Source organism: Metarhizium brunneum, chromosome 7, assembly GCF_013426205.1.
Source record: "Metarhizium brunneum chromosome 7, complete sequence".
In the NCBI taxonomy this organism is placed as follows: Eukaryota; Fungi; Ascomycota; class Sordariomycetes; order Hypocreales; family Clavicipitaceae; genus Metarhizium; species Metarhizium brunneum.
In genome coordinates, this window is record NC_089428.1 from 574,029 (window position 1) to 601,248 (window position 27,220).

Sequence of the window (27,220 nt, forward strand, 5' to 3'; positions counted from 1 at the left end):
GATCGTGGACAAGAAATAAAGGGTCCGTCGATCGAGGAAACCCTGACTAAGGAGATAAACAAAACGTGCAGAATATATGGCATTTGGCCAGCCGAATGCCAACAGTTCAGGGATAAATGCACTAAATCGTTTTCCGAAGGCGGCGAAGTGCCCGAACCATACTCCGTACATCGATGTGTTGAAGCCGAGCTTAAGAAAGTACCAAGCAGTAAGTATATATAGTAAAAGGTTGGGAGATTTACTACTAATACTTAACAGGGAAGCCGATTTGGACTTAAAAAGTAGTAGTAAGTATTACTATTATATAACAGCAAATACTTATATAAAATTTGCGGAGCCAAGTTTGATTCTCTACTAGTTATACTAGTATTTAGCAGTAAATGCATACAAAAAACGCAGAAAAAAATTTCTTTCTTTGATGGTTATACTGTATAGTATATATATAAGAGTATTACTCTCCTAGATAGTTTCTCTTATAAATACCATCCCCTTTTTTGCTCCATTTTTTATACTTATAACTTATCCGACCCTTTAATAGACCTCGTGCAAGCCTCAAATAATAGCGATGCCGTCGGCCCAGAGTTTCTGGATTGGCGCCCTGAACGTGGAATTCAACGCCGTAACCTCCATGCTGGACGACAGATTCGGCCAAGACGTACGCTTCAGAGAAAGCATCTTGACGTGCGGTCGCATAAGTGCTCATAATGTCGTCGTTGTGCCTCTGCCGTCGGGATCACCCGGTACCATGTCGGCTTCCACAGAGGTCAACCAAATGAAGAGCAAGTTCCCCAGCATCAAGTTTAACGCATTAATAGTTGGAATTGGCGGTGGCGCGCCTGGCCCAAAACGTGACGTTCGACTTGGCGAATCCGGCCTCATGGAGCATGTCAAGGCCATGATGGAAAGATGCGACAATCATTTGAGATTTGAGGATCCAAGTCCTGCCGCCGATCAATGTCTTATATGAGGCGGCGTATAGTCATCCGCAGGGGCAGGACACTTGCGAACAGTGTGATACGACCATGGCAATGAAGCGAGAGCCTCGGCTAGGGGCTGTGCCTGTTGTACGCCACGGACTAATTGCATCTGGAGACTAGGTAATGAGGGATGGTACAACTCGCGATAGGTGGCGGGATGAATTGGGTATTATTTGTTTGAGATGGAGGCTGCGGGACTAATGGATAGTCTCGGATCCCTTGTGATTAGATTCATTTGTGATTACTCTGATTCGCACAAGAATAAGGCACGGCAGGCTCTCGCGGCTGGAGGGCAGCTGCGTATGCTAAAGCCTTGCTCCATGTTCCTCGCCCAAAAAATGGTTCAGTGAAACAAGAGAGCAACTCGTAGGTTGTTAGTCTTACATCTAACCTGTTTATTAGCACCGACAGAGGACGAAGTAAACAGTGCCTGCTGGTGGTTTCCAAACACCCCGAGCTAGCAATCCATCAAGACAGAGTCAAAGACAGAGCAGTAGGGATGAATGAATGGATTTTCCACATAGGCGAATTTGAGCATTGGCTCGATTCCCCTGGAAATTCCTTCTTGTGGATCAAAGGAATACGGAAGTCCAAGCACCTTTGTTGTTTCGAGTCAGTAAGACTATTAATTGTATACATGGAAGCCGGAGCGGGCAAATCGATCCTCGCGCAAGCGCCAAATAACCAAGCCTCGACTCCATCATGCACAACTATTTACTACACCTGGGATAGTTCCACCATAATCGACAAAATGCAACACGTGCTTGTTCCTGACGTAGACCCAGAAAATTGCAGCTGCCTTCTTCTACTGTGTCTTTAGCAACGAGAAACCAAGGAATACACGAGCAATTTTGGGAAGCTTGGCGTCTCAGATTTTCCAGCAGAGCCCAGCCGCTTCTCAATCCATAGTTGATCACCAACGGGCAAAGCTTGGAACTAACATACATTCGCAGTTGGTACCGCCCGATGAAGACGCCCTTGTAAAATAATGACGAGTGGATTCCATGACCTTGCTTCCATCATCCTGATAATTGATGCCCTCGATGAATGCCCTGGCAAGGGTTCTCCCTGTGTGCAGATAGAAATCACAAGCAAGCTACTTTCCCTGTACCAAAACACGGAGGGCAGTACGAAAATTCTTGTGACCAGCAGAGATGATTATATTCTCAGACAAAAATTTCAGTGTTTGTCATCCATGTGGCTTACAGATTATACACCCCAGGACGTGGAGTTGGTTGTTGACGGCTGGATAGTCGAGCAAAAGGAGTTGGCGACGCGACGTATATCGATGAAATGCTGTCAAGGGTGCGAGATGCAATACTAGATACGGGGAGCATCATGTAAGTAAAGAACCTTTTTAGCCCAGGATTGTAAAAGTAGATTGGCACCAGAGTAACAAGAGCAAATCTATTTTTGTTTCTGCTTGCCACATTTCAGCTCAACATGATAGGACGTTGCCAATACAACGATGACGTTGAAGATACCCTGCAGGTACTTCCAAGTAGTCTACTTGAAGTTTATGATCACATCCTTTCCAAGATGGAGTTTTGAGCAACGTCTTCAGAAAACCCCCAGGATGCTGCATATAGCGTGAAGAGTGCTCGAGTGGTTGGTTGCCGCGAGGCGTCCCCTCACATTAAGGCAGCTTTCTCACGCTGTATCTCTGGAGCCAAATCATGAAGAGCCCAGTCTTGGAGGGATAATAAACGAATACTTGCGAACCGAACACTGCGGAGAGTTGATACACGTCCACCAGGAAACCAAGGAGGCTGTGTCGTGTCATTTTTCAATCCGGGAATACCTCACTTGGAGAGATTACACGAACCTACAAAAAGCCCACCATCATGCCGCTTTAGGCTGTCTTACCTATCTCTTGTTCGATGCTTTCAAAGATCCTTGCGACGGCACAACGGAGCCCGTCGCCGGGAAGCCTACCTGCTCCTTGCGTATGCAACCTTGTACGCAGGAGACCGTTACAAAGAGCTGCTAGAATGCGGCCAAGCCCTCGTATCGCACCTCGATCGACTTCTTCTCGCCGAGCCGTCTATTTCATGTATCCGGGACACGGGGCTGGCGGCGCGGATCAACGGTTGGACAGCTCGAGCCACAATTGCCGTTCGTTGTCCACCTATTGACGACGAATACTGCAACGTGTTTGGCGAGTGTTGCAAGTTTCGCGGATGGGTACCAAGGGATAATGAACCGCAGCCAAGTGATGAGGACGGCCGAGAGCTCGCGTTCATGTGTCTAGCAGCACAGAATCGAGACTTGGCTTCTTCCCGGCCAATTTGCCAGTCGTGGCTGCAGCTCTATCGCATTCTAGCGCCTAAGCAAGGACTACCACGGCAATATCCCGCCGCTGTACCTTGCCGCTCTTTTTGGTTGGCACAAGGGGGTTGAATGGTACCTTGAGCAGATGCCGGGGCGCTTGACGACGAGCGACTTGAATCATGCGCTCGGAGGCGCGGCCATCAGCGGCTCAGTTGAGCTTGTTGACAAGCCGATCTAAGCAGGCACCGAGGTGCATGCGCATCTGTCACAAATTGGCAGTGCGATGCGAAGTGCCGCCTACTGCGCCAACCTTGGGGCCGTGGATGCGCTTTTCCGTCGCGGAGCGCGGGCCGACGAGCCAGGCGATATATATCGGCCGGGGGGACTGCGGGAAGGCGCTCGAGTCGGCAGTGATTTCCGGCAATCAGCAAGTCGTTGAGCTGCTTGTTTGAAACGGAGTTGATGTCCATCGCGGCACGGTATGGCACGGATTGCCACTTACGGTCTCCCTTCAGCAATCTGAATACACGCCTCGTCGAGTATCTCTTGAGACAGGGCGCCGACCCGGCCGCATTCCGTGGTTACGAAATTAGCTCCGTCTACAGCGTCGCTTTTCTCCCTAAATCTTGGGCAACATGCCGCGTTCTCAGCTTGTTCCTAGAAGCCAAAACTGGCTGTCGAGGCGTCAATCTGAACCCCTATCCATACGGCAGTCCGCTTCAGGTAGCCTGCTATGTCAATCGCCAGGAGCACGCTCGCATCTTGCTGTCCGAATGCGTCGAAGTCAATGCTACATCCGGTCGGCTTGGCGATGCGATGCAGTCGGCCTCGAGGCTCGGACACGGGGGACTTGTGACGGATCTGCTGCAACGTGGCGGAGATGCCGACTCCGGGCAAGACTCCTGGCCGAGAGCAACGTAGGCTTCCGGATCTCGTTTTACGGCAGAATTGCCTTTTTCGAGGCGGCCGGGGTTTATTCGAGTACTGGTACCATGAAGACGCCCGACACCGCGACGACAGGTTCCCAGGTTTTACCTTCCAAGCCCCTGCCCTGCAGGCCGCCGACTGATAGCGGACTGACAATTGGAACCAGATTCTGCTTCTTCTTGAAAATGAACCGACCCATCAACAGGGCCACTATGGGAACCCGCTTCAGTTCGCCTCGTTGCTGGGCGCGAGCGACGCGGTGCGCGGTCTTCTAGACGGGTGCCGGGTCGATTTCCCCGCTCATGGGGTTATTTGGCATCGACGGGGACATGCCTTGCCGAGATAAACGAGGTGGCATCCTACAAGACGTTTTCCACCCGAAATGCTGTGGGTTGTGGCCTTGACTGGCCGCATGCTCGTCTTTACTTGACCAAGAACTGTCAACAGCAGCGTGAGTCATTCTCATTTCATTGTGGCACCAAGCCCATGTAAGTTCTGACGCACGCCAGTTCATCTACATCCGGAAATCGAGGTCCCGGCTCAACACCGAATGTTCCCTGTTGTAGGCATGTGGTGCTGTGGGCAGGGTCAACTTTGGGGCGTTGACGTTTAGTTACAAAGGACTGCTGGCCTGACTGCTTATTCATTTATAGCATTGATACATGTGTCAAGCCGTTCTTGGCCAAGATGCGCAGGCTAGACTGACGATGTGTTAGTTTCTTGTCATGATCCCCCCCAACAGTCAGAAGAGTCCACGTACCTCGGTGGGTCTAGTAGGAATGGCAGCCTCGCAGCCTTGCTTCCCGAGTCCTTGTTTCTTTGTTTAGGCAATAATGGCTTGAGCGTAGCGGTTTTCAGTAGCTTTCAGACCGGGCAGGTTGCCGCCTCAAGGAGGAGCATCGCCGCCGCCGTTGCACTCGCCAGTGACCATGTTAGACGTCGGCTAGACGGGCTAGATTTGGTGTATTGCAGCTGTGAGAATAATGCTACTTACATGCAACTGAGTACCCTGGATGTTTTGAGGGATATAGAAATCATCGCTGTCAAGTTGAGCCGTGAGCGTGACTTCGTCCGTCCCCGTGGCAAAGATATTCACTTCATGCAATGGCGCTGGGATGCCCCTGTCAGACTCTCCTGTGTCGACATCAATGACAAACGTACCCAATAAGCAATATCCAAGACCGGACAGGTCTCGTCTTCGCCCTCGACTTCAGCTCTTATAAATCGTTGCTGCAACGCAACTTCGGACAAGTACGCTGCCGATGATTTATCCAATGCATGGTGAGAGATGGGTTCGACTATAGATATCGGACAGATTGTTAAACCTCGAGCCTTATATTCTGAAACCAGATAAAGAAGACTGACCTGATCTCCCTTTTCCTTTCCCCTTTCTGTTTGAGATAATCGTGTCGGCATTCGAGGGGCTGTCCGTGCTGCCTATTCGAGCATCAGCCTATTAGCTTCTCCATTCGACAGCAATCCAGTCGAAGTGTGTTGCATATGGTGATTACCTACCCCAGGGATTATTTCAATTTGACTTCACGTGTAGCTAGCTGAAGATGGTATGTCGTCTTGGGGTGCGCCAACCAAACCACTCCTGCGTAGTTGCTAACCGTTAAAGACAAATCCGAAACCAGGGCATAAGAGGAGAGCTGCGGCTGAGAAGACATTGCTTCTTCGGAATGCCGATGCTGAGCTGGAGGCATCTACGGTGACACATCAGCTAACATACGATCGTAGGCATCTACCTTTCAAAAAGGAAGCCACTGATACCTCCGACGGTGTGCGGCTCAACTCTCCTCACACGTTGATGAAACTTTCCATCATATTCCAGGTGACTCTTGACCATCGTTTCAGTAGAGTTCCATGTGCGATTAAAATGTTGAGTCTCTTGCTTGGAGAAGAAACTAGAAGGCTATTGCCACGATATCCTCCCCGGTGCCATATGATTTATTCTATATTTACGTAGCTGAAAGCTGAAGTCGTGTCCGAGTCGAAGGTCGCCACACACCACTATGTGGCGGTAAGCACTTGTGACCAGGGCTTAGAGAGGGCTGGAAGCAATAGCTCAATTCGTCTAATACCGCCGGACTCGTCTGGTATTGAAGGTCCTTGGTTTTCATAAAGCCTTGGCACTAAAGAGGTCTACTTATACAAGCAGCGGTAAGCCTCTATGAGGTTCTCAACCATAGGTCTCGTGACCCATGGCGTAACTATCGTTGATCGTGTGATGGCACTGTACTTTGACTTGTCGCCAACTCAGACTAGATAAAGAGAGAACATGGCAGGGTTTGTAATTGGCTTCATTTTTCTCTTTTGGACTTCAGCTCCGAATGGCATCTGCCTGGTCGGTTGATAATATACTGGTTTGCACGCTTACATGCTGTCAGTCTTAAGTAATCGGTTTCCACCAAAACCAGAGGCCTTATATTTCTCACTGCAGGTACATGTATAGCAGACACGAATTTCCTTCAACGTCTGGCGTGCTGTCGACTTTTCCTACGTCTCTTCAAACATCGAAGATGTTTGCCTCTGGTCCCTTCGTTCGTAGCCAGCTCAAGTGGCGTTGAACCCTCTGGGTCCCTGATTTTCAGTCATGCGCCGTACTTTGCCCGCAGTTCCGCTATTTTCCACTCCGTTTTCTTTGCCGCAAGGTGTATTGCAGCTCTGCCTTTGAACTGCGCGTTAACATCTACCCCATGCCTTCCAAGAAGATCCACGACTGTCCAGGCGTCCTTCGTGACCGCCTCGTGTAACACACTTTTCCCTCCTTCCACTGCGTTGATGTCTGCTCCCGCCTCAATCAATATTCTCCCCTCGGGTGCAGATGCATATGTCGCTGCCCAATACAGCGCCTGTGACAAATGTCTCCTCTCAACGTCTCTTTTCGGTAACAAACATTTTAGCACGCATCAACTTGTTCCAGCCCTTTCCGTAATGCTGAACTGCCAACTTCGGCTCCAGCGTTGATCAGTTTCTTGATGGCATGCTGATCCTGCTGAGTTACTGCCAGCATCAAGGCTTTTTGACTGTTGGGTGTTTTGACGTCCGCACCTTGGTCCACCAGAAGCAGCAGAGTGTCCATGCTGTTATTGTCCACAGCCAGCCCAAGTGCTCTCTGCCCGTTTTGTGTTGTAACGTCCAGGCCCTTGTCAAATAATTTTCGAAGTATATCCGTGCTTTCTCTGTCAATAGTCCACGCCAACGCTGTCTCCCCGATGGATGTATTATAATCCAAACTGCCGTTCAGCAGTAAAAGTCGAAGTATACCCGAGTTTCCACTGTTTATAGCCAATAACATGGCATTCCATCTGTTTTTTTCTTCATCTATGCACGTTCCGGTTAACTCGAAGTTATACTTTGTTTCGGCGATTATTCATCACTGCCCACTGCAGTGTTGTCCGTTTTGCCTGCTCACTCAGAGCTGCCTCACCACAACTGTCGCATATGTCGACCTTTGCGCTATTCTCTAGTAGTGAACTTATAGCATCGACACCTGAATTCTCGGTCTATGAGGCGTAATACAGCGCCGTTTTTGGGTATACGTCTCGTATCTTGACACTTGCTAGTCACTAGCAACCGTTCGGTATTATCTAGAACCATGCGTCATCATCCAGCACCCTTTTTCGCAAAGTTTCGGAGAGCGTAGAACACTTGTCCGCAAAGTTCCCGATTCTCAATAATAGATTATTAAAGTCATTGTGTATTTTGGTTCACTGATTTGGAGCATGCGCTCGCCGAAACTAATACATGTGTGGCATCTACAACTGACTTGGCTACTCGTTTCAGAATAAGACAACCGAAGAATACTAAGAAAAATGGATAATCAGACAGTGGCGAAACAATTTGATTTCATCCGAGCTTATTGGGTGAGTTAAAAAGGGCCGTTGCGCCGGCCAGACCTTCGTCTTTAGTGGAGTTATATATAGTGCCGGGCCATTAAAACTTGACCCATCGCGACATTGACCCTATCAAGATCCACTCGCAACGCCCACAGCGGATCAGATAGCTAACAATTCGACTCCATCACAGGGAATAAAATAATAGTACAGTCAGAATATGCATGTAAACGGATTCTCTGACGTAGGTGTTACGAGTCGTGGATCACAGAAAAGCGCGGGCAAATTTTAATAGTTTTAGAAATATTACAAAAAAATAGAAAAAAACACATACAACACCGGGTATTCGCTGGTCGTCACCGACCCAACTACTAATCCGGCGCTCGCTAGGTTATCGTACGAGATCAGACGGGATCGTGAGCTATCTAGCGGCTGTGGTCGTATGTGTTCTTCTGGTCTGAATAATTGACTTATAGCTGCTAGTCCAATATGCAACAATTATCACGAAGCAGCGTCTTAAGCGGCACAGATATTCTAGGAACCGTATATTCCCTGAACATCCCATTACGTTTTGCGTTCGCGGGTTATAGGATTACAGTGTAACTAGGAAGAGGGACCAGGGGGCGAAGGCACATGCAAGGAAATATTTACGAAAAGTAGTGATATACCCGCGCCTAATAAAAATGCAGTGTGGCCTGTGTTTCTTCCGAAACCTAGCTAGTCGTCAACGGATATGCTCGCTGTATTGTTCAGCAACACCTATAGGCCACTCTAACCACTCAACATACTCCTTGTCGATAAGTATCCGTATACTAGTAAGCAGATGTTCGGCCCAACCTTTCAAGAACCACGCTTTGCTCATGGTGTTGAGTAGAGGAGCAAAGTATGCCAGAATCAACAGAGCCATGGCATCCTTGCTTTGAAGACTTGCCACAAAGTCATCTTCCATGACATACAACCAGCGCAACACCATGCCATGCATTGGTGGTCCTTCATAAAAGCCATCCCTATCGCCGTATGTTGCTTCGTATATTGCTCGCAATGTATCGAATGACCGAATAGTAACCGAAACTTCTCTGGTGTCGCTGGAGACGATCAACTCGCGCAGCCTCGATAATTGATCCATCCAATCGACCCGCACAAAACATTGCCGATGACAGGTTGCCCTGCTATCAGCGGGCTGGCTGTTCGTCGGAGCGAGTGGTGCCATCAGCCCCGAGAATAGAGTGGCCGAATCAAAACGTTGCCGAACAAGGTGGGCTCCTCGTGCAAGAGGCACTGATGGTTTTGGCTGTGCGACACCAACCTGGCAGACAAGCAGGTCATTGCGTCCAACAGGGCCAGCTGCAAAGGTGCAAAAGCATAAGAGCATTACGGATATATATATCGCGCCGCAAGTTCCACTGTCCATGACCGAAATTGCCTTATTAAGTCCAGCAAGTCCGGCAGTAAAGTTTAATTTAGCAACAGCCAAGCGATGTGCTTGCGCGGTTCTATCCCAGGAATCTCCCCGCGCCAAATGGTATCCAGCCAACGAATAGGCAAGATGCAAGACATAGGGGTTAGAGAAACCAATTCGGGGGGCATTTTGAGCCCAAAACTGGCCCATGGCGTGGCCTGGGTCATCCGAGCCTGCAGCAATACCGGGGCCAGTTATTGTTATGAACTGATGGAGGAGCTCGGCCTGTAATAGGTCGATGGTCGTTAAGCTGGCATCTTTCCAAGGTGAGGTGTCAGCCAGCGACGCATTAGAGCCCTTTATCGGACCGTCGGATCGTAAAGATAGTGAGGAGCTTGGTGAGGCTGGCCCATATTTGCGTGGCCTACCTCGCTTCCGCTTCAACGACAACGATTTGCCATTGCTGTCTTGTCCATTTATGAAAGCCGTCTCCCTTGTATTACTAGCAAATCCTGTAACAAAGCTGCAGGCCAACCCAAAGCTAGTGCAATTAACACACCGGGGTTTCGATTCATCACACTAGCACCCATTAGTAACGGGTCTTAAAGCCAAAGTTAAGGTAAATAAAATAACCTTGATTTTTCGTCTCTTGCAATCAAAACATCCGTTCCTAGATTTCCGATGTGGCCGCCTGGGCGGCCTGTGGGCTATATTAACATTGGCCCCGGATACTCCTAAAGCCATGGTAAGTGTGCAATGCGAGGAATAGCCCAATCGGAACAAGGCAGGAACCGAAAATTAAAATGGCACCGAAACCGAAAATTCTAAACGGATGCGCAAATTCGAGCCGACAGTCTATATACGAACCTTGTCTTCTGCTACGGATGAAAATGACGTACGCTCGCGCTTGGATGGCGCGTCTGTTCGGCTAGTGTGGGTCTGATCCCTGAGCTAGCATTGGCACACGGCCCACATCTCATATGGGACAATGGCCGGATTCCACCAATCGCCAATTTTTCGCCAACCTTAATCTACAAACCCCACAATGTGACCCCACCGCGGTCGAAGGTGGCACCAATGACCTACGGGCCAGTGCTTGACAAGCCAGCTTGGATATCAATATAAGTCGTTCCTTGCCAAAAACTCATCAACGAAACCAGATTCTCAAGTACAGTTTATCCAATACACAGTTGCCTCTTACTATATTGACTTTCGACGCTTATAAAACCATCATGCACTACATACTTCCAACGATTATTCGTCGACCATACTGCGATCCTTACACCGCAGCCTACTCGGTGTTGCGAAGCGCACAATTCATCTCTGCGGTTCTCGTCGCTTCAGTTTGCGGCATTGATCTTGGTGCTTGGTCGAGGCTTGACCAGCATGCAGACTCTAGATGGGTTTACGCAGAGGTGGTCTCAGGCCTGTCGGTGATATTGTCTCTAGCACGTGGCATCCGGGGGCCACACACGCAATCTACGGCTCGTCTTACTTGCCGTTGTTTCCTGGACTCAGTGTTAAGCCTACTATGGCTAGTCTCCAGTGCTGTCTTTGGGCAAATTGCAGTCAAGGGTGTTGGTGCCGTGGTGTTGCCCTTCTCCATGCCAGCCGTCAACGCCGCCTTTTATCTCAGCATTCTTAGCACGCTAGTATGGCTGACGGCTGCCATTACAACTTGTATGCCTTGCTGCCGTAAAGGGAAAGCGAGAATTGTCAAGCCACAAGTGGCAAGTTTTATCGTGGAAGAAAATCAAGATCTAGTCGAAGCGTCAAAAGAGAAGTCTGTGGAAAAAGAAGAGCAGGGAAGTGGTAAACCGCCTCCATATTCGTCTTTATCAGACAAGAATGGAGTAGCCAGAGCTGCTAAGAGACTTGGGAAAGCCGGTTGATTGAGGGGCAATGTACACGATCACGGTCACGACACCTGGGGCACAAGGCTCTCACCGACTTCTTGTATGAATAGAGCTCTTGAGTAATTTAGGTCTTCAGGAAAATCAACGACTTTTAATGCCAAAGACTGTTATTAGATGAATTGAGTCATTACTCCAAGTCCTCACTAAGCCCTGGTCACACACACCTCTCTGTTAGGCCTTTATTGTACAGTTTAGTTATAACTTCGTAATTTTCTAGGCCTAGCCTAAAAATACATTTCAAATTCGACGGTCTTATGTTAGACTAAGGGAGCCAACGTGTTAATTGGATGTTTCAAGCGAATATAATGGGGATTGGAAGGCGTAAGTGTCATGGGCTAGTGTAGCATTATCTAAATAACTTCTCCACAAAACATCCACAATAGCCTGCTTGATTGCGTAAGTCGTTGTATTCTATGCGAAAAAAAAAACGCCGATTGGATATGGGAAGCACTTGACTCATTCAATGCCTCTGGTTGATTCCCCTTTTGGCAATAGGATTAGTACAGGTTAACAGAGCAGAGGGAGGCAAATTAGTATAAAGACCCTTCCCAACAGTACACAATTATCTAGGACAAATCCTATAGTCACTACCCAAACAATGCGTCCTTCTTTGTTCTTAATTTTGCCCGCCGCCGTCGCCTTGCGAACGTGCAAGCTCACGCCATCCAACAGCGCCTGGCCCTCGATGCGAGAATTGGCGGCCTTAAACAGTTCCATTGGAGGAGCCCTACTCCAGACTCGTCCGGCAGCGTCTTCTTGCTACCGAGGAAACCCCTTTCATTCACCTATTGAATGTAAAACCGTCAACGCTAGTTGGTCTGAATCGGCATTCCACGCTTCGCTGCCCGAGTCTATCACCTCTCCCCTTTATGCCAACAATTCCTGCTTGCCACCCGACGCTCCGGGGTACAATGCCACGGCGGGATGTACCCTTGGGGGGTACCTAAACTATGTGGTAAATGCTACGAATGATGTTCAGATTGCAGTGGCTGCTCGATGGGCATCTCACAGGAATATCTGTATAGTTATTAAAGGTACCGGTTATGATTTAAATAAAAGGTAAGCTGTAACCTACTTAGCTGTGATTATAAAGGGATTAGATCCTTTGTATTTCTCGTTAAATGTCGTGTAGCGAATTCTACCGTCTAAGCTCGTTTTATCATAATTCTAATAACCAGTCGGGCATGTTCCGCAAGGTCTCCGAGTGCGCTTTAAGCTCTGGCAAGAACAAGAATGAGTCACGTTGGCAACGACAGTCTGGGCATGCAGGGGATGCGATTGTTGGATGGTGTCGCACTTCTTAGCGAGGATGAACTGGAATTGTATCTCCAGACAAGGACCCTCGTATTTTCAATATTTATGCAGGATCTATTCGTTGTCTGACCAGCAAATTGGACAAATTCTCGTGGTGCACGTCTTGCGTGTATCGCCGTCTAGGCCATGGACACATATTTAGTTATACGGAGCCATTTCTGCTTCGCATTGCTTAGGAATCAGTAGCCGGTCTCGATTCCACAGGAAGTGTTTGTTTCGATGTATGCTTCCCCCCCCAAGTGGCAGTGCAAACTGTTGTACAAGGCGAACCACAAATTGTCGAAACCGTATAAGACTGCTACGTCATGCCTACGCACTCCAACACCTGTTTAATTAACCACCCGAAACAAGGCAAGGAGGTATACACCTATCAGACGATAAATTAAACGAGGTCGCTTTTATTTGTACGGAATCTCTTGCAATTCTGGGCCTCTTTACCGGGAGCTACCAATCCCCTGTAAACTATACTCTCCCATACTACCAGACGTCAATGGCTCGTCCACTTTGTCGCTGGCGGGTGCATACATATGTGAGCCCCTCTCAACAGCTTCCTTGTCAGGTCACGGCAATGCCGGTAGCTTGCGTAGCGTCTGGTGTACCCGTGTCTCAGCCTACTAAGCCACGAATAACGTGGCACGGCCCAACGGGGAAGATGGAAGACCTAAAAAGCGACACCTAGGGGCCTCAGCGCGACCATGTCACCGCATGCAACCAGGTTGAGACCAGGGTAAGTCCGCATCCCAGTCGTGGCTGGCGGCATCGGAACTTATGGCCCGGGCTAACAGGACCGATGTGCAAGATGGTCATTTGCCTGTTTCGTAGACAACAGCGTTCTTCCAAGTGCATGACTACCTTAAGGGACTATGAGCATCGCCACTGCTGGGTTCTTGCTGGCATTGTCAACTACATGACGGGCGCCTCCGACCGTCTTAGCACTTTGCCCCTTCCCCACCACTGAACATACCACAAGTCACTCTCAAACCACCAGTGTATGCAATCTTAATGTGGGAGAATCCCGGGGCTGAAAACATGCTGCATGACATCGTATTCCAGGCTATTCAGCTGGCAACTCGCATCCCCTCAGAGGAGCGAAGCCCCCAACCATGTATTTTGCAGGGACTAGGGTCAATAGGCCGTCTCTAAGCATACCGAAAAAGAATTATCAATCTTTTGATTACGGGGTTCTGCAGGGGACTTGCAGGGCCTAGAGGAGAGATATGTCTCGCTAAAGCCTTCGCTGCGCAAAGGGCTGGTGTAGGCACAGGCGATGGTATACATGTAGCCTTTCTACTAAATCAAACGAGACATATCAGTTCGGCATAAATGTAGGAGAAAATGTGTCTGTCTACGTTCAATAATTACCAATTTCCTCCTCTAGAATATCTTCTGATGGGTCAACATACTCTTGGCCATTAGAAAAACATGTGTCGAAACTCCAGATACCCGGTCCTGCCTACAATGCATCAATCGGCTGTTGACATCACGCCGTACGAGATGAGCGTTCTGGCGATCATGGCATAACTTGTGTAATTCTACGCCCAGTTGCTTGGAAACTTCGAAACGCAAGGTGGAGGTTACGATTTTTAAACTTTAGACTACAACTTGACCCAGTCTTTAAACCCCGTCATATCCCGACTCGCACGCGTGGCTGTGTGACCCGAATCATGCTTCAAAGTATGGAAGGTCATGATTCAATCATTTACATCCAATGTAAGATGCGAGGGTTAGTCGGCGTATGCCAGCCATCTTGCCCATTCGCTCAATCCACGCCGATAATATGCAGTGGACGAAGAAAAAATGATAAATACGTCAAACTCCCTACACAGCTAGGAGAGGAATATTATACCCACCAACCACTCTCATCATTTATATCTCCCTATTTATATACTATTTCTCCGCAAACTTTAAATTCAAGAATCATTATTATGAAGTGGTCAACTCTAGCCGTCACAACCGCCTGGGGCATCCTCTTGCCTTTCACCCTAGCATCCTCCCACGCAGGTGGTGGGCACGTGTATGCATCTCATTATATTATATTACCATTGGCAGAATGAGCAGGAGCTAACAGCATACACACAGCGCCACTCGCATCAGGTCGAGAGATGACCTTTCCAACTCCGGCATCTGTGGCGAACACCTGGCTCCGTCAGAAAGTGCAAGCGACTACTATCGCGTTACAAACAACACCAGTCAACAAACGTGTCACCAGGCCTGCCAGGACGACCAGAAGTGCGCCACCTTTATGACATGGGCCTTTTCTGCTGTTGAGTCAGATGGCCTTGTGTGCTACCTATTTTCTAGGGCTCCTACCACGTTTAAAACGGAAAAGAATATTGACAAGCCACACTTAATTTATGATAAGAATTGTGCAGTACCGCCACGTATTTGCGGCTTTCAAGAGATGAATTCAGGCAGCAACGACTATTATCGTGTCATGAAAGATACTACCCCGCAAGCATGTCACCAGGCCTGCAAGGACGACCAAAAGTGTTCTTCCTTTATGACGTGGGGCTTTTCTGTTATAAAATCAGATGGCCCTGTCTGTTTTCTCTATAGCACACATGCCGAGACATTCAAGGTCAGGAATGAATACTCGGAATTAAAATTTGTCCATGACAAGGAGTGCCCGGCGCCTGCTTAATTGAATCATCTCTTTTAATGCTGGTATAATGTACGATCAGTTTAGATAGATCTGGCTGCTTGGTCTTTTGTGACTCTACAGCTCTCTGGCAATGGCAATGTCTCTTCTCGTTAGAACATCAATTTCACCAGGTCGCACTTGTTTGTACCTTTATCCCGGCAGTTGAGATCAGGTTGTTCGTTAAAAGCAGGCACACACAGCACTATTGTCCAAATGGCAACGAGAAATCGTAGTACCGCTACAGAGGCAGCGGTATTGCAGTTAAGCACTTACTTATGTATAATTCCGCGCTTTTAAATATAGAATCAAGAGTGTTTCATTGTCTGCTTTTAATCTAGTGCTCAAATTCGAATCGGCCGCAAGTTGAACTACGGTGGATCTCTCTGCTTCGCGTGATTCTAAATTTCGATTGGACCTGGACGACTTGGCGTCAGGTTTTGTTTTTGTAAGGGGTCTGCTATGTCACACTGGCAAGCCATTCTGCCTCCTGCATGGTGGTCTATTTCAGAATCTGGGTCGTCCACATCAATGTCCTGGTCGTTACCCCAGTTGCTGCTTCCCAGGAATAATATTTGTCTATATTTTACACTCATATTATTTAAATAAGACCTGAACCTGTCATCTGGTCTTAGAAGCCCGATCTTAACACCGTAGGAATAAAGACTTTGAACTTCTTTGATCGAGAATACGGCTGTCCCACCGGAACCCAGGTCCGATAATGTGCTTGAAGTGCTATGCTGCCGTTCTATCCGCTCCTGTGGCTTTAAACTGGTAAGTACAACGAGATTCCTGGACGCAAAATGAACTTCCGCGAAGAGCCTTCTCCCTAGGTCCTTCATAGCTACAATGCGCTTTTTGATCATAAGACAAGTCCGGATTAGCTCCATGATTTGCGCTTGCTCCGGTCGTATGATGTTCTGGGTGCGAATCAGGGGTGATATTTGGGGTGAGGTTCCGGATGCTCCTGGGGTCGCTGATGGCACCGTGGGCTGTGGAAGCCATGGCCGAAATAGGGCCGTTTTGTGGAAGCTCCTGCGATGCCCAATGATCCAACGGGATAGGAAGTGTTGTACCTGGGACATAGCCGTCTGCAATGTCGATCTCTGTGGGCCATGCTATAGAAACGTCTGGAAGACTTGTGCCTTCACACTCCCTTGTTAGGTCATGGACCAGATATTCCTTGAGAGATAATGCCAACGTTGACGGTGTAATTGTTTCTGTTGACGGACTAAGCTCGCTACGGGCATCATCAACTGGCCGCTCAACTGTGGTGTGCGGTTTCGGAGCCACCTGCGTGCTTTTCACAGACGATGCTCTATGACGTTGCCCTGGATGAAGGTAGTGTAAGTGTTGTGGAGCTTACATTGCAATGTGGTCATGGTTGGATAAGATACCCACTCCATCGTTGCTGCGACTCGCGGTTCCGGCGCCGTCGCCGCTGCTGGATATCTTCAGCTGACTGTCTTGTCATTGCAAACCCTGCAAGTTGCTGCGTGAAGGTAATCTAGTCCGCGTCTGGATCCGCCTCACTCTACGATGATAAAAATATTCAAGCATATGGTATGGGGCATCCGTAGGGAATATATTGGCCGGGTTGGGAGCCGTATCCGAGTATATTGATCAGCTTGATCGCATCGGGGGCTTGGGCACCTCCGTCTGCCAGCGTTGTTCTTCATGCGGCCCACCTGCGGTGACGACATGTATGTTGGCCGGGGATCCAGTTTCAAAAATCTGTAGTTGAGATTACAAAAGGAAAGAGTCAAGTCAACCCACGCCTCCCACCTTGTGTGCTGTTGGTTCAGTTACAGAAAATTCTCGGTGTCGCCCGGAAATCACCGTTGTCAGCACCAGACCGAACTTGAACGGGAGGAGAGGTCTCTATAGTGTAATCATAGACTTAGTTTCTACACGACTTCTTTGCCTTTCATCTCGCCTACCAAGCAACGGAGCGTACTCCTCTCGACGACAGTTAAAGACAACGGCGCCTTCGTATTGAAGGATTGCTACGTGTTTGAAACGTGGTCAATAAAGTACTCAGCCCTCTATTAAAGTTCTTTTCATTCTCCTTGGTGACGGTTTCCATACTTGACATTTTGTACACCCAAGTTTTCTAGCCGAGTACTCTGCTTAGAGACGAGCCTATTGCCACTAGTTTAGAATTGCCATGGAAAGTTGTTAGTTTGCATAATATATACATAAGTTTACAGAATAACAGTCTCATATCAAGAATCAAGCTAAGAAGTCCAAGGAGAAACAAAGTCCGATCCCAGCACTTCTTCGGCGCCCCCAACCTTCCTCATTGCCCCGTCGGCCATCATCACTACCATGTCCATGGGTCTAATTCGACCAGTCACAACGCCCAACCGGTGGGCGACAGCTACGACCGTGTATCCCTGCCCGAAGAACTCCTCGTCAATCAAGTTGTGGATCAACGATTCCGTCGCAGTGTCCAGTGATGACGTTGCCTCGTCCAGCAGAAGAACAGGTTTGAGCTTGGTTCCCAAAACCGCCTTCTTGACCAATGCCCTGGCGATTCCGAGGAGTTGAAGTTGTCCCACAGAGAGGGCGGGCAGTTCCGATATCTTGCGATCGAGTACTTCGGCGACATTTGCGGCGTTGGACTCGCACAGGAGGCTCCAGACACCCGTCTTTTGCAGCGCAACGACAATTTGACTGGTTTCGGCTTTGCCACTCGGGTCGAGACTGAAGCGCAACGGGGTATCGGGCAACAGCATGGGGTCCTGTGGCACGGTAATGAAACATTGCTCACGGATTGCAGCCCGCGATATGCGGGAGAGGTCGACGCCGTCTACGCTGATATCGCCGGTAATTTCAACGAGGCGTAGCAAGGACAGAAGAAGCGTATTATTGCCACTGGTCGTTTATGGAAAGATTAGCTTAAATGGGATAAGAGATCAGACGCATCTGTGTGGCGGAACTTGCCTTCCCGTGCGGCCGCACACCACAACCTTCTGACCGGCTTTGATGGTGAGAGAGATGTTGCGGAGACTAGCGGAACGCCCGCTGTGAATTGCAATTAATTAGCTCAGTTCCAACTCAGTCCTCTGGTTGCTTTCACATAGGGATAGGGACTCACTTATAAGCCGTAGTGACGTGATTAATCACTATCTCTCCTCTTTGTGGCTAAGAGGTCTTGGGAATATTGTCCTCCCCAGGCCGGTCTTCTTTCTGAATCTCTTCATCCAAGCTTTTGAGGCGCTCGATGGCTCCTAGTGAGACTTCAAAGTCGGCCCAGGACTCAACCAGCCTGACAATAGTAGTATTTGTAACGAGGATGATATTCAGAGCAACGCCTACAGCTGCGCCGGTGGTAGTGCTTCTGAGAAATAACGCCAATGCGATTATAGCCACGGAGATTGCGGCGACCATGAGGTCGAGCACGAGGTTGAGCCACCGCTAAAGACTAGATAAAAGATAGAGCGGACCTGTCAGCCATCCAGCGCGCGGTCAAAATGTGATTGGCAGCGACTCTGCCATCTGAGTGCGCAGATGGTGATTAAACCTTCGACCTGACGGCCAAATTTAACTTGGAGATACTCGTAGCCAATAACTGACATGTTGGGATGGGGCAAAGAATACGTACAGTCTCAACGATTTGCGAGAAGACGGCCGACCTGGAGGCAAGTTCTTCGATCCGCACTTGGCGCGACGTGCGAAAATACACCCTCGCTACAAGGCAGATGACGACGAAGCACAGGGGAATAGTCAAAAGCAAAAGCTTTTGGACGGCAAGAAGTAAGGCAACTTGCAGTAGCAGCTCAAAAATCTCTGTTGACCTTGTGAGTATTGTCCAACATGTTCGCACCACCGAGTTCTTACGGTTACTTAGGGACTGAAATGCCGCAGGTAGATCCCTATCGACTAGTTGTATGTCCTGGCTGAAACTGCTTCATCGTAAGCTACAAGTTCTTCGAAATCATCCAGAAAGTAAAAGGCAAGTTATACCGATTTAAAATGACGCCAATATCAGATGTAGCAAAGAACGAGAGTGGTGCTCTGGGCGACAGTTAGCTTCATGGCTGAATTCATTTGCATAGGAATGGAAGACACGCCCTATTATGTTACTAAGAAACTTGGAGTGAAGAAACAGGCCTGATCTAGGAGTGACAAGCATGAATGTGGACCTGGCATGAGATTAGCAGGTTGGTGTTAGAATGGACAGGAAATGGGAGCCCAAGAGAGACTAACCACATAGTTCCATTCGTGGGTACCCAAGCAAACAGAGCTAGTAAGCCGTATACCATCATATAGAGCCATTCGACATTCTGATCTGCCTCCGTCCATCGCTTGAGCCAGTAGTGTGGAAAAGTGATGAAGAACGAATAGGTGGCGGTGCATCCTATCATGAAGATGGCGTTGAAGAGCCCTGCGGATTTGAAGTAATAGCCTGGTTTTGGGGTGAGTCGATGGTCATATTCTCTGGCTGAAAGAGACTACTGCACGGGCTTTCTTACCATATAGAGAAAGATTTCCCGTCTTGCGATTCAAATCAAGCCGTGTGTCCAGCTCTTTGGCTTTTTTCTTCTGGGCGTCTAGTTGAGAGGCTTCGGCATCAACCTGTCCGGACTCATGGAAATCATCGGACATGACTTTGCCGGACGCATCGGGAGAGAATCCCATACGCTCCAATGCCCATGCTCCTTTATGCGAGAGTTCTCTAGGATCACAACGCTGTCTGCTAGCTTAAAGTGGTGTGCTATAAAGAGAACATTAGAAGAGCGTATAGAGCAACACGGCTTCAAATTGGCCACGATAGAGCTTGTACTCACTGGCATTGGTGATCCAAAAAACTGTCGACCGTCTGGTGCGGAAGATGCCCTCAGGTCCAAAAAGGTTATTGATGACCTGATCTTCGGTCCGTCCACCCAGGGAGCTGAAGGGGTCGTCTAGGATCACTATGTCGCATTCATCATAGAGCATGCGAGCAAGAGCCTAGGGATCAATCAGTTTTCATCCTCTTTGCTTTACGGCTGGAAATGAGAGGCCTTGCCGGCCGACGCTTCCCATCGAAGCCAAGAGCACACAGCTGCGCGATAGGATCTCGTGTGCATAGATCATGCCATTCTCTGTTTCTGCCCCCCTGACAGGTTCAAACCGCGGCTGCCAATCTCTGTGCTGTCCCCCATTGGTAGCTGATTAAGGTCGTGCACCAAGCATGATGATGAAACAACACTTTGATATCGATTCTCGTCCACATGTGTTGCGAAGTTACATGTGACATCTCGAATGGAGCCGTTGGGCAACCAAGGCGTTTGATCGCAGTAACAAATCCGTCTCGATGCCGTCTTGACCGTGCCGTGGGAAACAGCCACCTCACCTAGTATGGCTTTTGCTAGCACTGTCTTGTCAGTGCCAGTTGGACCAGCATAAATGAAGATGCTTGAACGCTCAACTTCCAGAGTCACTCTGTCGAGAGCCGGCGCCGACATCTTATCGGCTTCAACTGTGACTTCCTCGAGGCTTACGGCTGCAGCGGTGCTTCCATGAGGAAGTAGCCTCTCCGGCTTATCTTTGAGAACAACCCTTTGGTCTTGGCGAGGAGCTTCCAATAAATAGTTTTGGAGGCGTTTAAAACTGGCAAACGTGGCAACAACTCTTGGAATGATGGTCATTATTATGTTTGCTGGATGAATGACCATGGACAGAACAGCTATAGTCGTGAACGCGGTTTCGGCGTCAATGGTCGAGTGATTACTCTGGGAGAGGACTCCACAGAGTATCATAGTAATTGCAGGCGCAAATATACCCAGGAAATTGGCTAAAAGACAGTAAGTGACGCTGTCTCATAATTGTGTGGGTAAGGACTAAATTCTTCGGAAGGCCCGCCCCTGGGGGGAAGCTTTCGCCAACATTGAACAAGGCATCCGACTTACCGCTAGCGTTGTAGCCAACCCTTGAGATCGTGTGTTAGTAAGAAATGTTCTTCATGTGATAATAGTATTTGGATACACATCCAGGAGAAGCATGGCTTAAAAGAGCAAGGTTTGCCATTGCATCTCAACCCATGCTCCCAACGGTAATAGACACTTAAGGGAGGAGGGAAAGTAACAGGGGGCATACATGATCCATCTCACGCTCTTGGCGCGTTCAATTTCCGTCGAGCGAAGAGAGGCGACATATTTTGCTATTGAACCGGAGATGCCAAGCAACTTGATCGTCTTTATCAACCCTAGGAACGCAGTGATCATCGACAGTCGGTTCTGCGTGGCTGCATTCCACTCCTTCTGTCTGCCGTGCATGTGTTGAGCAACATACTTGCTAACCCGAGAGCAGACTGCAGGCTACATGAATATCACGAAATGAAACATTTGTCAAGGGTGCAAGCTTACAGACAATAATCACAAGTGGAACGGGGGATAGCCAACCGACTTGAGAGGTGAGAATGACCATTCCTATAGCCAGCTCGAGAAAATAAGCCCAAATATCGTGGGCCATTCTGCCTATCCCGCTCAGGCTATCTACGTCGGTGTTCATGAGAGTAACTGATTTCCCGCGATCGTGGTTGTTACTTTGGCTTTGCAAAGTCTTGGTGAATACAAGGCCCACGAGAGCTCCTTGCATCATTACCCGCAGTCTGTTCCGTTGATGTTGGTACACAGAGATGCAAATCTAAATTGGATAAATCAGTGCTCTAGGTCGGTCGTCAAGGTGATCCTGTTTTCCTCCTTACCGCTTCGCCCACGTAAACAACCATAGCAACGGCTAGGATCGACGCCATGTCGGTGGAAAGCAGGGTTTCATCATGGGAGATGATGGTATACTTGGACTGGAGCAAGGCAGAGGATGAGCGAGTAGACGCGCTAGTTACTAAAGAGATAGACAATAATCTACTCGCAAGTAGGCGAAGAGGCATGAAGCATATCTGGAAGAGTATTAAGCAAGACATGAAGGAGCAATAAGCCTTGTACTTAAACGAAAAACTGAATAAGGATTATATTATAGTTAGTGCTTGAATTTATTATTTCTCTTCAACTTCGAATAATCACGATGCGGCTAGCTGACGGTAGGAATCTTAAATGCACTGCTGGTAGGGCGCCGTTACGTTAGCTTTATTCGCACGGCCGATAGTGCACCTATTAGGCCCCCTCTACAAGGGAGGGTGTTGTTGGGGCAACTAGGCCTGAGCCCGTAAGCGATTTAGAAATTTGATTAGCGAGGCTTGTCGAAAGAAGAGCAAAATAGTCGGCACAAGTGCGACTGGACATGATGACAACTTAACACAGGCCAGCGTGGAAGAATTTCCAAAAGAGTTTATTTACAGGCAATATTAAGTTGTGAATATTATAATAGTATTTATAAGTATTAATGAGAGGAACCCGCTTCCGGCCGGCCGAGCTTAAACCCCAGCAGGAGAACCCCATACAACGACCGGATGCTCACTTATCCTAACACTTTAATAAAGTCGCCTCTGAAACTAGAGATAAATATTAGCTTGCCTATAATAATCTTCTATGTTATAACAAAAAAGCATATTGACATCTTTAATACATTCAAGCTTCCTCTCTCGTTGAAGCAGGTTTACATTGCAAAGACAATTCTAAATACGTTAGATTAATTCCCGTTTAGTATAGGTATTAATAGGGCCAAGAATAGTAAAGCGTACACCTAGTTTAAAATAGTCACTGCACCATGGATATTGAAAACCAAGCGAACTGCAAAAAGTCGGGACTATTGTAGTAAACATAGCACAAATAATCTAACAAGGTCCATTATATTAGTAAATATTTTACCACGAATATAATTCGGAAAAGTACTATACATCGGTATTTTGTCTCGACTCTAATTGCTCTTCATGTACATGTACATTTTCAATACATTCATGGCTCACGGTGTAGGGGGTCTTACCTGCAGCGGAGGACTGGTGTTAAACCTACAAGTGGAAGGGTTCCAACCAATGCGGGATCGCATCGCACTTATAGTTTTCACTCCGCATAACCAAACTATCTGCATAATGTAATTTTCAGGTGATGCTACGTACGAAACTTTTTACCGGCGTCGTAATTACATGCTTTCGTTATTCTCGCTCCGACTCTGCTCCACGCCTTCCGTATGGCCCGACCTTCCGTGTCCAAAGTCAAAAAACTGCGCCGACCACGCCATCGAGTCGACGATTTCCGCCGGCCAGTAGCAGTTTGTTGGCATTGGGCCACCAGACGCAGCAAAATGCTGCCCGTAATCACCAACATGCAGCGAAGCCGGCATTGCACTCATGTACGACGGCTGGCTTTGAAAGTCTGGAGAGTGGCTGAATGCTTTTACGCCCTCCCTCGAAGTCTTGGGAGTGCTCCCGCTGGCATCCTCTGTGCAGAGTTAGCAAGTAAGTCAAGTTGGCCAGGTCTCGTACGTACTCCATCGCACGCCGCACTCTTGCAGGGCCTTCATCATGTCGCGGGCGATTCTCGCTCCTGGCGAGTTCTTGCTGAGAGCGTCAAAAACCTTGAGACACGTCTCGGCGTCATCGGACAATCCGACGGTATCCAGCTCGGGTGACAGTTCGAGCGATTCCTCTGCAAACATGCTGGACACAAGCAGGATGGAGCTGGCGCAGACTAGACACGAAATCATCTGCCACCACGGAAAGTCATGAACCAGGTCCTCCTTGCTGGAGATGCCGTGGAGCAGCCGTGCCGTCTCGCGTGCTTCCATGATGCATGTCCTCTCGTTTGCGCGTATCAGCGGCCAGTCGAGCTGGCTGATGGTTGCGGCAGGGTCACCCAGGTGCATCAGGAGCGGGTGGCACAGGTACGGCCGGTAGATGAGCGCGCGGAGATGGTGGTACTTTATGGCCAGCATGTTTCGCTACTGCTAGTCAGATACTGAGGACGGGGCGAAAGCCGGTCAAGAGGTGTAGGGACATGCCTGTCTGCTGAATATGTGTGACTGCTCAAATGTATGCCCCAGATCGAAGCGGAGGACTCGCGGGAGTGCTAGTTTCCACTGCACCAACTGCCTGTCGAGGTCTTTGGTATTGAGCAGGTCCTCCGAGGCGAAATGGCTTCGCCGGGGGCAATACAGGCCTCGCAGGACGCGGCCAACGATTCCTGAAAAGGCAATTACGGCGAGAAAGTAATCGCCCGACGATGGAGTGTTGTCCGTTTTTTCTTCGACAACATCGCCTGTCCAATCAATCTCGGCGTCACTAGCTCGCGCTGGTAATGGGACGTTAAAGTCATCATCGTGAATTGCGGGAGGTCGCCCGAGCTGAAGTGAGAGAAGTCTATCCAATACATAGATGGAATACCAGACACGGCGTCGCTCTTCAATCTCTAGGGAATGATTGAGTTTTGTATGGTCTATATCATCGTTTTCTACGTGCAGTCCAATACTTTGAGCTACGCGAACGGCTTGTCCGAGTATTGTCCAGCAGCTGTGACTGTTGGCTTGTCTGTATAGTAATTTTGAAAGAATGGGACGTACCTTTCTGTTTTGCACACAACCAGGAGATAAAAACATCGCGCCAGTAGGAGTGAGACCTGGGCAAGCGAACGTTCTAGGTTGGTAGTTGGCGCCAGGGTCAAGGCGCACAGAAAATACTTCTCATGTAGCCCATCATCAGTTTCGTCTTTACCAGGTAATGTTCTATAGTAAGCTCCAATAGCGCATATCGTATCTGCAAGCATCAGAACTAGGTCTCAAAGAAGCCTTTTGAGGAGACATGGCCTACATAATAGAGCGGTTCTGACGTTGCTCCTACCATTCTGAGTCTGGGGGCTGTCTTGGTCTCTGAGTGTCTTATAATCTTGCATGAATCGTGATTCGGGAATGAAAGGATAGGCAACGTGAATGGTTGTAAAGTACGCGGTTATGTATTGTTGAGCTTCCTCCAAGACAGGCAACAAGATGGTCTTACCCGCAGCCTTGTCAGGGGACACCAGACTCTCGCCCTGGTCATAGCTCTCGAAATCTTCTTGTGTCCTTGTGCTCCCGTCTTGGGTTTGGAGAAACTGTTTGACAAGGTTGACAAAGCGAATGTCGCTGACCTCGCCCAAATAGCCTGGAGACCGATCGGCGTGGCTAGATGGCGATTTACCACAAGCGTCGCTAGCCACAGCGCGTGGTGTGACTTCTGCTCTTGTGCTGGAGATGACATCGTCAAGTTGTGATTTGATCCTTGAGCTCTTTAAAAGGACTGCCTCTTGTTCCGGGCCAGACGGAAGCAGGGAAATGACGTGGTTGAGCAGCCTTTCTTGCTGGTGAATCGCATCGTGCAAGTCCGGTAGACCCTCGGAAACACCAGGGCTGAAGCGATCGCTTGTTCCAGCCCGCAAGCGAGGTCGCTGTAGGCGATAAATGCAGGTATATCCGTAACCGCGACACCTACTGCATGCCGGTCGTTGCCCGTCGCACTAGGAGCAGATTAACCCTCACGAGCCTCGACAGTGATGCGCCGTCGTATTGAAGACCTTACCTTGGACTTCATGGACCTGCATCTCTGGCAGGCTTTGGCAACCCGTTTCCGCTTGTATTCGGTGTCCATGCTTCAATGCGGCTTGTTGATTTCCTTGACAGTTTTGAGTTGAATAACATTCGGTCGACGGAGGCGTTTTGCTGTTGCTAACCGGATATATCGGAAGTCTGGGACAATCCGGGTCAATTTGGCGGTGGGTCTAAACGACTGTATCCGCTTGTGCCGTTCTGCATGATGACATCAGAAAGTTGAGAATTTCCGCGGCCGTACATTTTCTTTTTTCTTGAAGCAGGTTGACAATACTGATCATTCAAGCCAGCTGAAGCCATCTATATGACCCAATTGATAGGGGGCGAGGAATTTCGGTGCATTTGCTGGGCGAGGCCGGAGCACGTGACTCGCGGACATCGTGACGCGATTCCCATGTAGTCCAAGTCTCTCCAAGACTTTGGTGTGTGCGCGTGTGTTTGTTGCAAGAGCCAGAATCTTGTCTTGAAGCGATATGAACCTCAACTAGGCCCGTGTTGACAAAAATTCCTAAATTTTCATAGAGATACGAATGGATTTTGATTCAAACAAGCGCGACCATATACTCGTGTGCAAAATGTAGGGTATGGTGAGGTGTAACCAGCTAACCCGTTTCAAAAGAGTTTAGTGCCGCAGAAACAACAACCGGACCTTTTACCGCGGAATTAACAATTTTATGCCGCGGAAATGATCCAGGTCTTATGCTGCAGAAATCGCACGACTCTCGCCCTGGGGTTCTGCCCACATAACACTACCTGGACTCGTATAACACACTTGAAAACGGAATCTCCGTTTGTGCTGTCTGAATGACGTTTCAATTGTCAAGTGTCGCACTGTGAATCGACCAGATCAAGCATTGGAGCATGAAGGGAGGACAACTAGGAGTCGCAAGGCCAAAGGGCATTAGACCGACGATGGTACTTCTTCCAAGCACTGCCGGGCTGCAAGCGATCAGGTCATTATGCAGCATCTATCCGTTTTTCAGTTTCAGTTTTCCGATTATATCACAGTCCACTCTATTCCTCGTTTCGTAATAAGAGCGACGATACGTAGCGGCGAGAAAAACTACTACTGCAGCGAGCCGCGCTTCAGAATCTTCTTCTATTTGACAATATAATCAGTTGTCAGTCCAAGGCATATTTCCCGGTATATCTGATTGTGAGTAATCCCTCGAATGAATATTTGAACTCAGCTTTCGTTCCATAGAGCCGAGGCGCATGACTAGTGTAATGGGCGGACCACGGCATTGAGTACAACATCCAGACGAAACCATCGCAGCACGACTCCGAATGAGCCTTGTCTAGCCTAATACGGAAGGTTTTGGTATGGATCCATGTATGCTGTACTTATTATTAGAAACCTGTAGTTGGTATATACGAAACTGTCAAGGTTATATGGGATGACAGCGGCACGCATGGATCAATGTGGTAGCACGACTCCCATGCGGATGAGTCGGAGCATAGGCGCACCCGGCTTGCAA

General features: G+C 48.7%; 7 protein-coding genes and 1 non-coding gene across 8 annotated transcripts; 3 read left to right on the forward strand and 5 right to left on the reverse strand.

Moving 5' to 3' along the window:
• Positions 1-565: 565 nt before the first annotated feature.
• On the forward strand, positions 566-967 carry G6M90_00g107320 (uncharacterized protein; the record flags this gene model as incomplete). The annotated part of the gene is made up of 1 exon (XM_014688623.1): positions 566-967. One exon carries the CDS (start codon positions 566-568, stop codon positions 965-967), a length of 402 nt encoding a protein of 133 aa, XP_014544109.1.
• Positions 968-3,710: 2,743 nt separating this feature from the next.
• On the forward strand, positions 3,711-4,169 carry G6M90_00g107330 (uncharacterized protein; the record flags this gene model as incomplete). Its single annotated transcript, XM_066131723.1, has 1 exon — positions 3,711-4,169. One exon carries the CDS (start codon positions 3,711-3,713, stop codon positions 4,167-4,169), a length of 459 nt encoding a protein of 152 aa, XP_065987963.1.
• A 2,908-nt stretch (positions 4,170-7,077) lies between these two features.
• On the reverse strand, positions 7,078-7,476 carry G6M90_00g107340 (uncharacterized protein; the record flags this gene model as incomplete). Its single annotated transcript, XM_066131724.1, has 1 exon — positions 7,078-7,476. The coding sequence occupies one exon, from the start codon at positions 7,474-7,476 to the stop codon at positions 7,078-7,080; it is 399 nt and encodes a 132-aa protein (XP_065987824.1).
• Positions 7,477-8,341: 865 nt separating this feature from the next.
• On the forward strand, positions 8,342-8,456 carry G6M90_rRNA00000006. The gene has a single exon (XR_010715677.1). It is a non-coding gene; the product is annotated as a 5S ribosomal RNA (ribosomal RNA).
• Positions 8,457-16,016: 7,560 nt separating this feature from the next.
• On the reverse strand, positions 16,017-16,755 carry G6M90_00g107350 (uncharacterized protein; the record flags this gene model as incomplete). Its single annotated transcript, XM_066131725.1, has 2 exons — positions 16,017-16,612; positions 16,683-16,755. 2 exons carry the CDS (start codon positions 16,753-16,755, stop codon positions 16,017-16,019), a joined length of 669 nt encoding a protein of 222 aa, XP_065987932.1.
• Positions 16,756-17,518: 763 nt separating this feature from the next.
• On the reverse strand, positions 17,519-18,019 carry ABCC8 (ABC transporter C family member 8; the record flags this gene model as incomplete). Its single annotated transcript, XM_014688620.1, has 1 exon — positions 17,519-18,019. The coding sequence occupies one exon, from the start codon at positions 18,017-18,019 to the stop codon at positions 17,519-17,521; it is 501 nt and encodes a 166-aa protein (XP_014544106.1).
• Positions 18,020-18,428: 409 nt separating this feature from the next.
• abcB_8 (ABC multidrug transporter B) lies at positions 18,429-22,023 on the reverse strand (the record flags this gene model as incomplete). The annotated part of the gene is made up of 13 exons (XM_066131726.1): positions 18,429-18,701; positions 18,889-19,073; positions 19,125-19,189; positions 19,251-19,301; positions 19,379-19,429; positions 19,494-19,692; positions 19,760-19,987; positions 20,075-20,237; positions 20,771-21,063; positions 21,179-21,198; positions 21,366-21,579; positions 21,635-21,914; positions 21,976-22,023. 13 exons carry the CDS (start codon positions 22,021-22,023, stop codon positions 18,429-18,431), a joined length of 2,070 nt encoding a protein of 689 aa, XP_065987943.1.
• A 1,283-nt stretch (positions 22,024-23,306) lies between these two features.
• Positions 23,307-25,782, reverse strand: acu-15_3 (Transcriptional activator protein acu-15; the record flags this gene model as incomplete). The annotated part of the gene is made up of 6 exons (XM_066131727.1): positions 23,307-23,605; positions 23,654-24,104; positions 24,165-24,672; positions 24,723-24,915; positions 25,000-25,651; positions 25,714-25,782. The coding sequence occupies 6 exons, from the start codon at positions 25,780-25,782 to the stop codon at positions 23,307-23,309; spliced, it is 2,172 nt and encodes a 723-aa protein (XP_065987873.1).
• Positions 25,783-27,220: the final 1,438 nt, after the last annotated feature.